Source organism: Lissotriton helveticus, chromosome 7 (assembly GCF_964261635.1).
Source record: "Lissotriton helveticus chromosome 7, aLisHel1.1, whole genome shotgun sequence".
NCBI lineage: Eukaryota > Metazoa > Chordata > Amphibia > Caudata > Salamandridae > Lissotriton > Lissotriton helveticus.
This window is the reverse complement of record NC_136068.1, coordinates 1,943,248,296-1,943,264,541: the sequence shown is the minus strand read 5'-3', so window position 1 is coordinate 1,943,264,541 and position 16,246 is coordinate 1,943,248,296. Positions and strand designations below refer to the sequence as shown.

At 45.2% G+C, this 16,246-nt stretch overlaps 2 protein-coding genes across 2 annotated transcripts in view; both read left to right on the top strand.

The window, feature by feature from the left end:
• The window catches only part of LOC144770953 (uncharacterized), a 258,117-nt gene that overhangs the window by 71,750 nt on the left and 170,121 nt on the right, over positions 1 to 16,246 (top strand). The window contains exon 3 of the mRNA XM_078655791.1: positions 3,653 to 3,934. The gene's annotated coding sequence lies outside the window, so the exon portion shown is untranslated. The remainder of the gene's footprint in view (positions 1 to 3,652; positions 3,935 to 16,246) is intronic.
• On the top strand, positions 3,943 to 13,870 carry LOC144770957 (uncharacterized). Its single transcript, XM_078655804.1, has one exon. It carries the CDS (start codon positions 4,215 to 4,217, stop codon positions 5,646 to 5,648), a length of 1,434 nt encoding a protein of 477 aa, XP_078511930.1. The 5' UTR covers positions 3,943 to 4,214; the 3' UTR covers positions 5,649 to 13,870.

The following is a 16,246-nucleotide window of genomic DNA, read 5'->3' as shown; positions in this document are numbered from 1 at the left end:
ATGGGAATGCTCTCTACCTAGGAGCACCGGCTTCGGTACTGCAGAGGCTTCAGGTCACACAAAACAGTGCGGCCCGCCTACTGTTCAATCTCTCCCGTCGGCAGTCGGCGAGGAAGGCTCTGAAAGACCTCCACTGGCTCCCAATGGCTGCCAGAGTGCAGTTTAAAGCTTTGTGCATTATGCACAAATCCTTTCACCGTGTAGGCCCAGCGATTCTGCACCCTTTGGTCACGCCTTATGTCCCAGCACGCCCCCTTCGGTCTGGTACCTTGCAGCTGGCCATCTCCTCTAAAATTAACAAAGCCCGTTGGGGTGGCCGCTCTTTTTCCCATTCGGCGACCAGACTTTGGAATGCCCTCCCCTTTGCCATCCGAGGAAATAGCAACCTCCTCTCATTCAGAAAGGCCTTGAAAACGCATTTGTTTGCTAAATCCTGCTGATCTGCCCCGAGCCTGCGCTAAACCATTTTATCTTCAAGCGCTGCGAGGCCCTAGGGCAGTTATGCGCTATACAAATGCAATTTTTCATTTCATTTCATTTCAAGTGATAAACAAAACACCTCTGGGATATTTTTGAACTGGATCTTGTTGTCCAAAGGACTGATAATACAATGCTTGGTTCTTAACCCGTTCCATGCTGATGACGGAACCGCTCCGTCATCAGCTACGGGTGTGCTGTGCTGATGACGGAGCGGTTCCGTCATGGCCCGCCCAGCTCGATAGAACGCTCATGCGCGGCGCGAATTCCGCGCCTGCGCTGAGGGTTCTATTGAGCGGGGCGGGCCGTGACGGAACCGCTCCGTCACGAGCACAGCTCAACCGACGCTGGTGACGGAGCGGTTCCGTCACCAGCATGCGGCCGCCCCGCCCTATTAGCACTGCGGCGGAATAGCCGCCGCAGTAAAGGGGTTAAGGAAAATATTTGGTGCAAAGTGAATTCTCAGTGCTTGTGAAAAAAATAAACAAAACAATGCACGTACAATTAAGGTCACCTGATTTGATTGTAAATGCCAACAATGACAGTCCAATCATTGTATATTGCCAATGTTTCACACCCCCTAATACAGGGTTCTTCAATCTGTGGGGCGCGCCCCCCTGGGGGGCCGCGGCACCATCCCAGGGGGGGCGCGGGCTCCACTCCGGTCTTCCCTTTGTCTGGGTGATTCTCCCAGGAGGGGGCCGATTCACGGAGTCGACAGCTGTGCCAGGCAGGGGTCTCCTCTGCTAAAAACGAAAGCAAACAAACAGACACGCTTTCAGTTTTAGCAGAGGAGACCCTTTACCTCCCACTGCAGCTGAAGCTGTCGACTCTGTGAATTAACCCCCTCCTGGGAGAGTTCGCTCTTCACAGAAGGCAGAGAAGGTTTCCAGAGAGGTTTCGAGGCACGGGCGGGGTGGGCTCTGGCCCAGGGCCCCTACCTTTCAAGGGGGGTGGGAGTGAGGGGGGGGGCGGGAGTCCTTCAGTTATTTTGGGAAGGAAGGGAGTCTGCGGTCCTCAACTCATGAGGATCTTTGTGTGGGCACCGAAGTGTCGGTGTTCAGGGATGTTGGTCTGCAGATTCGAATTTGAATCATCAAATGTGTGAGGGATGTCGGGTGGAGCCGGCCACCAGACGTCCGTTATGTTGCCATGTGGGTGAATAGATGTATGGGTGGGGGGGTGGATGGATGAGTGAGGGGATGGATGGATGGGTGAACGGGTGGATGGATGGTGAGTGAAGGGGTGAATGGATGGTGGGAGAGAGGATGGATGCATGAGTGGAGGGGTGGATGAATCAGTGAAATGGTGGATGGATCAATGGGGGGGTGGATGGTGGGTGAGTCGGTGGGTGGATGGATAAGAGAGGTGATGGGTGGATTGATGTATTGATGGGTGAAGGGGTGAATGAATGGATGTATGGATGAGTGAAGGGGTGGATGTGGGGATGGATGGGTGATTGAGGAGGGTGGATGGACGGGGGGATGGATGGAGGAGTGAAGGGGTGGAAGGATGGTGAGTGAACGGGTGAATGGATGGTGGGAGAGAGGATGGATGTGTGCATGGTTGGAAGGGTAGATGGATGGGTGGATGGATCAGTGAAATGGTGGATGGATCGATGGGGGGGTGATGGTGGATGAGTCGGTGGTGGATGGATGAGAAAGGTGATGGATGGATTGATGTATTGATGGGTGAAGGGATGAATGGATGGATGGATGAGTGAAGGGGTGGATGTTGGGATGGATGGATGGGTGATTGAGGAGGGTGGATGGACGGGGATGGATGGAGAGTGAAGGGTTGGATGAGTGGTCAATGCATGGATTCATGAGTGGATGAGTGGATGGATGGGTGAAGGGTGGATGGAGGGATGGGTGGCTAGGTGAGGGGGGAATGGAGAGAGAGAGGGGGAGAATGGAGGGATGAGTGAGGACATGGATGAATGATTGGCAGAGTGGATGGGCAGGTGTGTGCTAGGATGGGTGAGGAGAGGAGCATGGAAATGGATGGGTCAGAGTGCATGCATGAGTGGGGGGAGGGTGGAGAGCGGAGGGATGGATGGGAGGAGGTATGAGTGGAGGGTTGAGTGGGTGGACGGATGAGTGACTGGGTGGATGGATGAGTGGGTGGGGGGATGGCTGGATGGGTGAGATGGTGGGTGGTTGGATGGATGAGTGAATGGATGGATGGGTGGAGGTGTGGACGGATGGGTGGAGGTGTGGATGGATGGGTGGAAGAGTGGATGGATGGGTGGAAGAGTGGATGGATGGGTGGAGGAGTGGATGGATGAGTGGGAGGATAGCTTAGGTGAAGGGGTGAATGGTTGGATGGATGAGTGGGTGGATGGATGGGTGGATGAGTGGGTGAGTGGATGGATGGGTGGAAGAGTGGATGGATTGGTGAGGGGATGGATTGGTGAAGGGATGGATGGATGATGGATGGATAGGTGAGGGGGTGGATGGAGGAATGGATGGGTGAGATGATGGATGGATGGATGGTGGATGGGTTTGCAAGTGGTTGAAGGCGTTTGGATGTGGATGGGGCACGGATGGAGGGACGCCACACCCACTCACAGGCCTGCAGTTTGCTAGGCACTCTTGTTGTGTTGAGCATTGTTTACCGGATATGGCCCGTGGTGTGCACGTGGCAGTCGATCATGTGGTGTGCTGGATTCCCGAGGTTTCTGTCGGGTGGTGGGGGGCCCAACATCTGGGGGAATTCAGCTGGGGGGGCTCAACATGGAAAAGTTTGAAGACCTCTGTCCTAATAGATAAGAGAAAGCAACCTGGTATTATCTCCCCATGATAACTCCCCAGACGCACATCTGTTTGATCAGGGAAGCTTATGCTCAATATATTCCAAATCACATGTGGAGCACCGCTGGGAGTTAATACCTGGTTCCTTTCTCTTACATATACATTTACGGAAAAGTGCGGTCCTGGAACTGGTGAATAGTTTTTTTTTTAGATTTTATTAGCCATAATGTTGATCGAGGTGCTTGTATGTCACCATCTTGATGACGATCACATTGAAATTATCCACCCAATAAAAATCCATCCAATAAAAAAAACCAGCAGGGGCACAGAATGTCTTTACTGTGCACAAGTTAAGGTATTTCATGCTTTTCGTTCTGTTGTACATGCAGAAAGCTAACAGAGAGGTTCTTTTAATCTTCTAGGTAACTAAACCTTGAGCAGAAAAGGCGACATTGAAGCCTGTATTTCATCACCTGAACGAATGACACTTCTAAAAATGTAATGAAAATAGTGAAGCTGCACTGAATGCCACACGTCGCTAAAACCAATCACGAACTGAGAAAGAATGTGAAACGGTTGATCATCCTTCAAATTGGAAAAACAGCTGATAGTTGCCAGACCGAGCTTCTACATGCGGGACCCTATTGGAGCTAAATATTTCTTCTTCCATTGCATGGGAGGATTCCCACTGGATAGAAAACTCTGTGAGTATTCTAATGTGTGAACTATCCCAGCTGGCAGGGAGAGCTTTCTAAATGTAAGTGGAACGTTTTACTGAGAAACCATATCAGTGCACTGAATGTGGTAAGTGTTGTATGAATGCAGAGTATTTGCCACAAGCTGGCAGAGTTTATTAACTACAGGTTTACAGATCTTAAGAGCCACTGATGACGGAGTTTACTACATTGAGCCGAGAGAGCTTTGCTGTACCTAAGCGACCAAGTTTACTATCCATAGTCGACAGAAGTTTCTATCCCCAAGAGAATGCCTCCAAGTGAGAAAATGTATCAGTGCACTGAATGTAGAAAAAAGTTCAAGTCGAAAAATTCACTTGCTGCACACGCGATACTACACACAGGTAACAAACCATTCCAGTGCTCTGAATGTGGAAAATATTTCAATTACAAACACAACCTTACCAACCATGAGAGAATACATACAGGTTACAAGCCATACCAGTGCTCTGAATGTGGAAAAAGGTTCAATAACAAAAGCCACCTTACCAACCATGAGAGAACACATACAGGTTACAAGCCACATCAGTGCTCTGAATGTGGGAAAAGATTCTGCCAGCAGGGAACTCTTTCTATCCATGAGAGAACACACACTGGCGAGAAACCATACCAGTGCTCTGAATGCAGCATTCGTTTCATTGATAAAAGTAGTCTGACTAAACATGAGAAAATACATACAGGAGAAAAACCTCATCAGTGCATTGAGTGTGGAAAAAGGTTCTACCAGAAGAGTGGTCTTAATGTTCACATTAGAATACATACAGGAGAGAAGCCACATCAGTGCGGTGAATGTGGGAAAAGGTTCCTCGTAAAGTCTTCTCTTATTATCCATGAGAGAATCCACACAGGTGAGAAACCGTTTCATTGCTCGGAGTGTGATAAAAGCTTTTATTGTAGAAGTGACATGAAAAAACATTTAAGAAAACACACCGGTGAAAAACCATTTCAGGGAAAGATATATGGTACAAACAACACTGTCCACAAAAAAATCCATGTGAGTGAGAAGCTACATATTTGTACTGAATGTGGGAAAGGATTTAAGAATACGTCAAGCCTTACTTACCATTTAAGAAAGCATACGGGTGAGAAACCTTATCAGTGCTCAGAATGTAGCAAGTGTTTTGTTTCTAGTGGTAACCTGAACATTCATCACAGAATCCATACAGGTGAAAAACCGTATTGGTGCGGTGAATGTGGAAAATGGTACTCTCAGCAGGGGCAACTATATATGCACAAAAAAATGCATACCGGTGAAAAAAATCATCACTGTTCCAAGTGTGGAAAAAGCTTCTATGTAAAATGTTATCTTATTAAACATGAACAAATACACACAGGTGAGAAACCATGTCAGTGCACAGAATGTGGTAAAAGGTTCCGTAATAAAGTTGCTCTAAGTCATCATGAGCGAATACATACTGGTGAAAAGCCTTATCAATGCGGCGATTGTGAGAGATTCTTTAGTAGAAAAGGAAATCTTTATGTCCACAAGCGTTGTCATACTGGACAAAAACCTTATCAATGCACCGAATGCGGGAAATCTTTTAGCCGTAAGCACCATCTTACTGGTCATGAAAGAACGCATACAGGAAAAAAACCTTATCAGTGCACTGAATGTGACAAAAGCTTTAGCCATAAAGTCACACTTACTGTGCATCAGAGGACACACACTGGGGGAAAACCTTAAAGATGTACTGTATGCGAAAAATGCTTTAACCATCTGACAGGACTTAGAAAACATGAGGGAATACATTCTGATGATTAGCGTTATACGTGTATGGAATGTAGGAAAGGGTTTACCCAGAAAAAATGTCTGATTTCCCATGAGAGACAGCATATGAAAAAGAAAACAAAGACACGAGATCTACTAAGCTACAAATAGTGTGAAAACGAAGGTTGGATTCATTTTGAACTCCTTATAATACACAGCAACATCTTCAAGAATCAAGTTGTCATTGTTACGCGTATACAAAACTGTAAGACATGTCTCGAAAGACAATAACTCATGTGCAAGAACATTAGCCATACAATGAAAAGCCTTACTCTGAAAAGATATATTATTTACTGTGAGAGTCAAGTTCTGGTAAGGAAATCCAAGTCATGGCAAATAGAAGTCGACACAGAAACTTTGCATTGGAAAACTGAAGTATAAAAGCACTTAGAAATGTTATGAATACGTGTATCCAGTGCTAATTTTAAAATATTGGTTGCCGGTGGATGATACCAGCACTCATTTTTCTGCATCAAGCATTTAGCAATTGTAAGAAAAGGAGGAACACAAAAAGCGGGAGGAAGAGAAAGACAAAAAAAGTAACAAAGGGAGAAAACAGGAGTGAGATAAAGGTGGAGGGAGTGACTGGATCTGGAAATTCTTTAAATAGTTTCTACCTGGCAGTAAATTGTATCTTTAAATTCCATCACAATTCTATCCTACCTATCATGTCAACAAACAGCTTCATAAATGCCCCATTCCTGCACATTGATATAAGTTCTTCTTTGTCCTCACCTAAAGATGATGATCTGGATTTGTTTTACACTTTTCAGCAAAGTTTCTAGAAACAAAGGTACAACTCGGACATTGTGCATGGATCTCAAACCCAAAGGTGACAGCTTTCAAACCGTGCCACAGGATTATTTTGATATAATACATGGGATTCTGTAATCCCTGTATACATGTCAGTCACTAATTACTTTATAATCGTCAACTTGTGACGCACTCAATCGCCAATTATAAAAAAAAGACTCGACTATTATTAATTATTACCGTAGAGTTCTTAGGTCACAATGCCTGCTGCCAGGATAATTGAAGCAGCTGTTTACACCAACAAAAGCTGAATGTTACTTTTCTTTTTTCGACTTTATTTAAATATCTGACTATGACAAAAAAAAAATACTTTTATTTTTTGTGCTCCTTAGATAGAGAAAAGCTAGAATCATTCTGCATCTTTCTGCTCTTTCCGAGCCACTACTGCTCTTTGTTTTAACAAAGGGGCTCACAAGCATTTGTAAGGGGGAGAGACTCCAATTTCCAGATCACCCAGGGCCGATGAGGTGGTCCTAGTATTGGCAGAGGCTGTGTTTGATTTCAGTGCTATTTAGTGCAACCCCCTGTCCTGCAGCCTGGGCTCATCAGCATTTGTAAGGGGGAGAAATTATAAAGTACAGATCACCCAGTGCCCCAGGAGGTGCTCCTGCTGTTGACAGCAGCTGTGTTTGATGGATGCTGGCCAGGGAGGGGTGCAATGTAGGCCAGTGCTATTGTCGCATGCTCCCCCTGTGCTTAGTGACGCGTGCCAGCGGAGGGCGGGCGTTGTTCAGGCTCAGTCAGTGCAGACGTACCTCCCCCTTGTCACCTAACCCATCAGTCTCAAAGGCCCCTACTTTGTCTACTTTAAACCTGCCCCCAAAGTCAGCCCCTTATGTTGCAGTGGTGGGGGGGGTCCCAACCCCTCCTGAATATAAGAAGGAAAGCTGAATAGAACTTAAGAATAAATGCGTTCACTGGTTGATTACCAGGATAGACCACATCAATGCTACCTCTGTTTTCAAAACGTGATTATGATGTGGTGGGTGGGCACGGATGTAAAGCCAATAGAGGGGGTTGTATTGTAATTCGTTTCTGTGATCCTATATTGGTGGATAGTGTTTTGCAAGCCTGTTTATGGAGGGGAGGACTCCCTCAAGTGCCACCCTTGGTACATTTGGGTTTCTTCTACAGGGCAGCCAGGTGTATTACATCATTTAACAGGAAGAACCTACTAAGGGGAATGGTGGGAGGTGTGGGATGCGGTACTGAGGTCTGCTACCCCACAGAAGGCCTGTAATCCAGCCCCGGTAATCTCACACTGACTGGAGGTGGGATAATCTATTCGGGTGTCTCAGTGACCTAAACGCCCAAGATGGAGAGTGGTAAGCAGTGTGAGAATAAGTCCCTGCAGCTCACTGTCACAACACAAGATTTATTCAGCCAATAATAATATAATAATAATCCACATTTGTAATGCGCAAACAATAACCCGTAAGGGTCTCCAGGCGCTGGGGGGCCGTCGGGAAGATTAACCGCATCGCCGCTAGCGGTTTTCCCGCTGTGTGCGGCGATTTACAAAAAGCCGCGTTATATGACGAGCTGAGCTCGTCATGAGCATGCGAGCGGCGCAACTCATGACAAGCTCAGCTCGTCATGAGCGCGGAAGGGGTTAAGCAAGCAATTGCCCAGAGTCACATGGTGCCGGGGATCGAAACGTGATCCCCAGATTCCTGCGGCAGTCGCCCTGGCCACCGCACCACACCTCTCTTACCTTTGCCAAGAGGCAAACTGAATTATTGTGAGAGAGTCCAAGATACAACCTCTCCGTAATTGTAGGAAGGCCAGTTTAAAGGTATTACCTACCCTGTCAGGTTCCTTTTGTGAAACATAGCAGGTTTAAGGAAAAAGATAGCCTTGCCGGATTGGCGGGAGATGATAGCTACATACCATATCATCTGCATTCAGGGAAGTTGGGAGCTAATAGGAAATTTTAATTGACGGGTTTCTGCTTTATCTTACACCGACACAACCATCAGCTGCGGGTAGGGCCAAGGGAGGTTTGGCTACATACATCACCAATGCCTTTTTTGGGGAATGGGGTGAAGTTCTGTAATGACTTCATCTTCTTTCATCTCTTGGTCTTTGATGCCTCTGAAGAATGGGATCTGTTAATCATTAGCTTTTATTACAACTGTTTTGATAGTAGGAGACAACAGGGGGAGCCTGGCCTAGATACGACCATCCCGATTTTATGTACCAGTTATCCAAAAACTGCAACGCATGTTTTGGGCAGGTGATTTTAACGCATATCATTGCAGGATGCTCGGAAAGTCAGCGTGTGGGATTTCCGACAATAATGGATAACTGTTTGCTCATTTTGAGCACGATGAATATGGAGCAGCATTAAATAATTTATTGGTGAAATTAAATGTTAGGATGGAAAATGACTGCAGACTTGGCACCAACCATTATGAGTAGTGCACACACGTCCACGATTGTTTACATGCTAATCAGAGAGAACCGAAGTACCCATGTGACGGATTCCGTAATCAAATTCATGGGATATACTGACCAGGCACCACTTGCATGTAGGGCAGGATTAAGAGGGATGATAAAAACCTGCACTACATTTGGTGTTACACCTGTACCGGTGGATAAAAATGGGCATACTATTAAATGGGGAGAGGTGGAACGCATGAACCTTCTCACCTCCACCCTGAACCACTATAAAGCCGAAGTGGCTATGTGCCTCGATTCACAAGCGTATCCCAGACCGTTTAAAATGGCGTTCCTAGGCATGGTGTGTGGACAAAATATCGAAAACACAAATATCGTGGGACAGAATATCGTGTCAAAAATATCGAGGACAAAAATATTGTGAAGGTCATTTCTTATGGGTAAGTAAAGTTTAACTATATATAACTCCACATATATGTACTTTGACGACATATATCTTCAAGGTACGTAGAGCTGGAGTTAAGAATTGTAAATATATACCTATCTATTTGCACTTACTTACTTGATATTCTTGTCCTCGATATTTTTGACACGATATTTGTGTGTTCGATATTCGGTCAGTGAACCCCCTAGGAATTACTGGTAATATAAGGCAGTCTCTGCGGCTGGACAGCGGTAGGCCCAGTCTTCAAACCAGGGGATGGGTTGATTCTAGATGTACTAAGGCCCTCACAGATTTACATAAGGCCCTAAGCATTAAACCTAGAGCAGTGGTACTAAGTATGAATGCACAGGCACATTACAAGGCGGCACTTGCAGTCAGGAAGAAATATTAAAGGAGGATGCATGGGAGGCGCTTCAGGCGGCAGCGAACTAAAAGATAGAGCTTCTGTTGAAAGGTTATAAATGCGCCTTATTTTAGGGAAGCCTCTGATCCAACTATGGAAGTCTTTATTCAAGAAGCCAAGTGGGTGGAATATTTTTAGAGCTGACATAACACTCAGTCCACAATGCTGAACCCATCTCTAGGTGGCCACGGGGAGACCTCGGAGCAGAGCAACCATTGACTAGTTCTTCTGGGGGAGGCACAAAGGTCCCTAGCATGGGCAAGGCCCCGGGTCCAGACAGGGTTCCTCTAGATCTGTTTCAAGATTGCCAACATTTGATGGGCCCCACTGCTTACCAATGTTTTTAATGTCTTTTCTAGGGCAGGCCCACCTCCTACATGGAATAGCTCTGGGATAATATCAGTTTAAAAAAAAGGGGGCCATTCCCAACAAAAACACTGTAGGCCTGTATCTCTCCCAGATGCCACAGTGTAGGTTACGGGACGAATCCTGCCGCACAGATTAGAGGAGTGGGCTTTCATGAACAATATCCTAACTGATACACACTATGGGCCAGATGTAGCTCACCAAATACCGGTCGGTAACGGCCGATTTCGACCGTTACCAACCGGTATTTGGTTTGTGACATGTAGGGGGCCTGAAATGTACAGAATCGGTAAATCTACATGTAGGTGGCACTGGAAACTGCCACAGGCCCTTTAGAATTCGTTATTTACCATCAAATACTATTTGATGGTAAATAAAGAATTCCTGTGTACATGCACATCTGTGCATGTACACCTGTGTCATGTGACACACATACCCTAAGGGCATGTATGTGTGTCACATGGCACACAAGCCTGAACCGGGTGCAACAGGGTGTCAAAGTGACACCCTGTCCCCCTTGTCAATTCGGTAATTTTACCGAATCGGTATTTACTGATTCTGTAATTGCCATTGGTTCCTATGGGCCTTAAGGCCCATAGGAACCAATGGCAATTACAGAATCAGTAAATACCGATTCGGTGATTACCGAATATTGCCGAATCGGTTATTTATTCGGTAAATATACCTACATAGCCTTTACCGATTTGTAAATACCGAATCAGTAAAATTCGGTATTTACCAATCGGTAAATGCAAATTACCTACTTCGGGCCCTACATGTTCAAAAAAGGGCTCGGCATGATAAACCAGTGCTTGAACATATAAATTCATATTGGGAAATATACAGTGGTTAAAAATATATTCTCTCCTTAATGGACCTATTGGCAATGTATGACTGCTTCAGTCATTCAAAACTCTGGTCCATTGTGGCTGAGTTAGGAGTGGAAGAGGATATTATCAATTTTAGAAGACAAATGTATTGGGACGCCAATGCGGGTGTCAATTTTGGACAAAACGGAGAACGTACTGAGCACTTCAAAATTAGGAGGTGCGTTAGACAAGGGTGTATACTTGCCTTTTTTTATTCTCTCTCTACATGAATAAAGACATGTTTAAAGATGAAAGCATGGGACACACATTACATTAGGACACGTCCTCTACCCATCCTATTATACGCTGATGACGCGGTTCTAATCGCTAGAACGGAGAGAGGGCTTATCGATAATTACATAGCTTTCATGCACGATCTCAACCTGAAAGCCAACTAAAGCAAAACCTTTACGATGACGTTAATGGCACGGCCTAGGAAAAGAGCAGTCCACACCATTATTGACATTAAAATATGTGAGACTGTTTCATTCCCCTACCTAGGAATCCTGTTTGACGGAAATTATCAGTGCAAATGAATGTTGTCGGACAGGATTGCAATGTTTGCGAAATCTATCATTGATATCCAAAGATTCGTAAAACAACTGGGATCCGAACCGGTAAGGGAGCTGTTAACCATATACACAAGCAAACGCGTGGCGATTGCCACTAATGGGGCAGGCATTTGGGGAAAGGTGGATGTGCAAAGAAATCAAAGGTTGGAAAACTTGTTCTTGAAAAACCTACTGGCAGTTCCACATAGCTACACAAATGCCATATAGCATGATGAAGTGGGTGCCTCATACATTGTGGATAGAATTAACTTAACGCCCCCACTGATATGGCACTCCATTTAGGTACGGGAGGAAACACCTTTAAACACATAGGTTCTAATAGACGGCCTGAACCTACATGATGCTCCACATATATTAAGCTTTGCTACGTAAAGTCTGTTTGTGCGGAGATTGGGCTCCCGGATCTATATGCCTCCCCATAATGATGTTTACGTATAGACAAGGCCACTTTAAGACCAATTTACATGAATATGGCTGCATCAAAAAGAAGTGGCAGACAACCGCCAACCTTCAGTGAGTGTTTATAACTTGGTGGGCATCCAAGAGGGCCTCCCTTTGATTCAGAATATAGATCAATGCTTTGTTTTAACAAGGTTTCGCGTTAACTTTCTACCACTTAAGGTTGGATACCCAGCAAATTTTTACACCGTAGCAGGTTTGAGACCCTGTCCATCTGATGGTGTCACCCCAGACTACTTTGCACATCTTGTTCTTTTGTACCTTTTTATGAACTTCCCAGAAGAGAGTTTTTATTGCCCATCTTTAAAGTTTTAACATTTACACAAAACAGACCTGTTCTGCTGGTTTTGCAGCAGTTAAATAAAAAAGCTGCTCTAGCTTGGAATGTGTAGAAACAGGCAGAAAGATTCTAGCTTTTCTCTATCTAATGAGTGCAAAAAATATACATGTTCTCTCGGCCCCCTAATATATGGTTTTATCTTCATGTATTCAAAATATATAGTTTGAAATTAAAATGCTTGACCATGTACACCATTTAAATGTTTGCCCGTAGATATTGTGATAGTAGAACATTAGAATGTTGAGAGGAACATTGGAGAAAATGGAGCAGCTCGGAGCTTATACTGGCTGGCACGGGTCTTCTGCACCAACATTCCAATGTTTGTCTTTACAGGTTCTAATTTTTTAATTCAGAATATTCTACCCTCAGTGGGTGGAAAGTTCTAATAGCCTTACAGCACTTCTGCCTCTGGCTATACTGATTGTAAAAGACCCTCTCCCATGTTATAGGCTCTCGCCAGCGGTTTGGGCCTATAACGTGGATACATGTCCTTTAACCCCTTGCCTGCGGGGCAGATTCCACCGCTGTGCTGGGGGAGGGCGGACGCGCACAGCGCCCCCGTGCTCGTGATAAGCTCAGCTCGCCATGAGCCACGGTGTCTGTGTGCTCATGACGAGCTGAGCTCTTCACGGCCACACCCGCTTCTGTGGAACGTTCAGCACAGCGGGGGAATTAGCCCCGCGTGCGAGCGTTGTGGCCGTTATGACGAGCTCAGTCATGAGCATGGGAGGGGTTAACAACCTGTATAGCGCACGGCAGCGGGCTATAAGGCTATAATAGCGCTTGCATTAAATGTTATTCTGAATCCTCTCTGTACATTGGCTTTCCAGTTATTCCCTTTCAACAATTACCGCATATTTGTGACAAGAAGGTATCTTGATTACTTGTCTGTCCACTTTATTGGTTATTAAACCAGTCTAAGAGAACTATGTAAGAGACAAGAAAGAGCCAGAAACACTCTTTTTTTAATAACATGATCATAAAAACAGTTTCTGCAAAAAAAGATATGAAAGCTGTGAACACATATTGTGCCCTACAGAGCTGCGGACCAGGCCGGAGGAGGTGCTGCCGGCGCACAGCCGACCGTGATACCAACACCTTTCCTTTTGAAGGATACTGCGTCCGCACATCTCGTCAGACTGCAGCTTATTAAAAGTTGTGGACCATAACTCTTTCTGTTACCTAAAAAATAACCAAGTACATAAGTGAACTATTTTAGATGGGCCATTTAATTGTACTCCATAAGATTCCTTCTAATACTATGTTAGTCTTCTTAGATGAATTAGAGGTTGGGAAATTAATCTATCTAGATCATATGCTGGATTTTAATATCCATGTTGCAGTTTTAACTTTTATTCTGTCTGCTTGTAAACATATTAGCTGGTATCTTGTTTGTTTTTGTAGTTGCTACTGTTCACCTTCTGTGTACTAGGACATATTTTAAACTTTTAATAAAAGTATTTAAACAGTTTTTCTGGTGTAGATTTCTGAGTGTGTTTGTCTACAGTGGAAGAAGCTTGGAGTTGGCTTCTATTCTCTGTGAAGTCTCACTGGATTGATTGTTATATAATAGCTAATGTATGCATGTGAAAGCTCAGTGGGTTGCGTGATGGTGGCAGTCCATCAGTAGCACCTGTATCATATAAATATTTTGACAAAGTCCTAGATATCTGAGGGTCTGGATAACCCAAATCTGGGCAGCTTTCTAGGAGTGATTAAGAAAACTATCACTGTATGTGTTTGAAGCAGATGTTGAGGACAGGTGTTGCCTCATTATCAAGCATAATTCAAAGTGACAGTATTTGACAAATGTTCCCTTTACACCCAAAGGTCATCAGGGAAAGCGAGGCTAAACTCTACCTCCTGGAACACAAGAAAGTGTCCTGATTTTAACCAAGATTGACCTCATCAGGTAGGTCAAAGGACAGGTCCAATGACATGTTAAAGAAGAGGCTTAAGAAACACACCAGAAGTTATTTGACACCCAGCTGCCCCTCATCTAGGAAGGGCCCACAGATTAGGGTCTCATATCCCCCAATGTCCTACTCATTGCTGAACCTGACCAGGGTTAGCCCCAAGTTCCCCAGGTAATTTCAACTGTATTAAATTGAGGCCTATAACCGCGTCCATGCTCATGACGGAGCCGCTCCGTCATGAGCCTCGGTTGAGCTGTGTTCATGACGGAGCGGTTCCGTCATGGCCCGCTCGGCGCGACTGCGCGGCGCGAATTCCGCGCCTGCGCTGGATGTTCCATTAAGCGGGCAGGGCCATGACAGAACCGCTCCGTCATGAGCACAGCTCAACCGAGGCTCATGACGGAGTGGCTCCGTCATGAGCATGCGAGCGCCGCTCGGCCCCCCCAGCCCCCTATTGCTGCGGCAGAATTGCCGCCGCAGCGAAGGGGTGAAAGGAGGTTATGCTAACGCTCTTGAAAGGGTCCCTCCAGTGCACATTCAAGTCCCTCTATTATCTCAGGCTTTTTCCTTTTGGTCCTTCCCTACCAGAGGCTGACCCTGGATAAAGTCATGCCACTGCAAATCCGGTGCCAGGCCATGACTCCACTCTTTTATCTTAGCCCCCAACACCCGGGCATCCATCTTCCAGCAGTTCTGATTCTAAACCCCCTATTGGTTTCGGATTTGACGTCATCTTCAGGAAGAGTGTGTCCAATGTCAAGATATTTTATCACAAGAGTGCAGGGTTTTTAGTATTTACCCCCAATGCCTTTACCTTGACAACAATACTTTCAGAGGATGGAAAACATGCTTGGATCGACTTCAGGACACCAGGCGTGGTGCACACATGGCTGCTCCTTCAGGTACCTGGCCCCGAAGCTATGGAATTCGATCCCCCTAAAAGCTCGGGCTACCACTAACCACATGCTCCTACGGAAACAGATCAAAACCTGGTTGTTTTCTTCCATCTAACTTTCTCCAACCGGCCGCGCTGTTGCATCTCCTGTCATGTCCACTAGCGCTGGGACGCCCCGTTGCTGGGGTAGCCATGCGCTATATAAATAAAATTAACATAACATAACATAAACATAACATTAACATAACATAACATAACACAATGCGAATGATGACGAGAAGGGGTATGACTCTACAGCGCTCTGCTGCCTTTTGGCTAGGGTTGCATTATATAAATTCTACATATATACACACATACAGACATACATCCTCTAATCTACTGATTATTACATTTATCTTGACTTCCAGAGCACAAGCTTATTGGATGCTTCTCCGGAGTCCACCCTGGATTTGCCCTTACGGCCCCCGTGGCAGAAGCGCCTCCTTTGCGGTAGTGGTTTGCAGGCTGCAGACTTCTTTGCTTTACCACTTCCTCTTGAAGTCTAAAGCCGTCGTACTCATAGAGATCTTGTAGTCAAACTCCCAGCTCTTTATTGAACCTCCAATTGAAGCCACCATGGCTGCTTGACCAAAACCATATCCGTTTTTGGGCCCTTAGTAAAATGAACCCACTCAAATCTTTTCCTCATACATCATCAGAAGGAGGATCAAAACTATTTGCAAGGAAGACATTTCTTTTGCCTCTTTCTCACTAAATGCAGTTTCTAATTTGAGCTGGAACATGCCGGCCCTTGCGGACTTTCGACTCTCAGAGCAGCCTGCCTTACCTAATAGCCAACGCCTTTACTCAGGTAGTACAAGATGATCTTAAATTGATTCGATATGTCATTTGTATTCGCGATTGTAATGGTTTAATACTATTTTAATTGTAGATATATTTATGTTTTATACTCTGTAAACTTTGAAGGTTCTTACAAATGAACGAATAAAGATATATGATGATGATGATGATCAGAATGTTACAAAGTAAGTTTCAT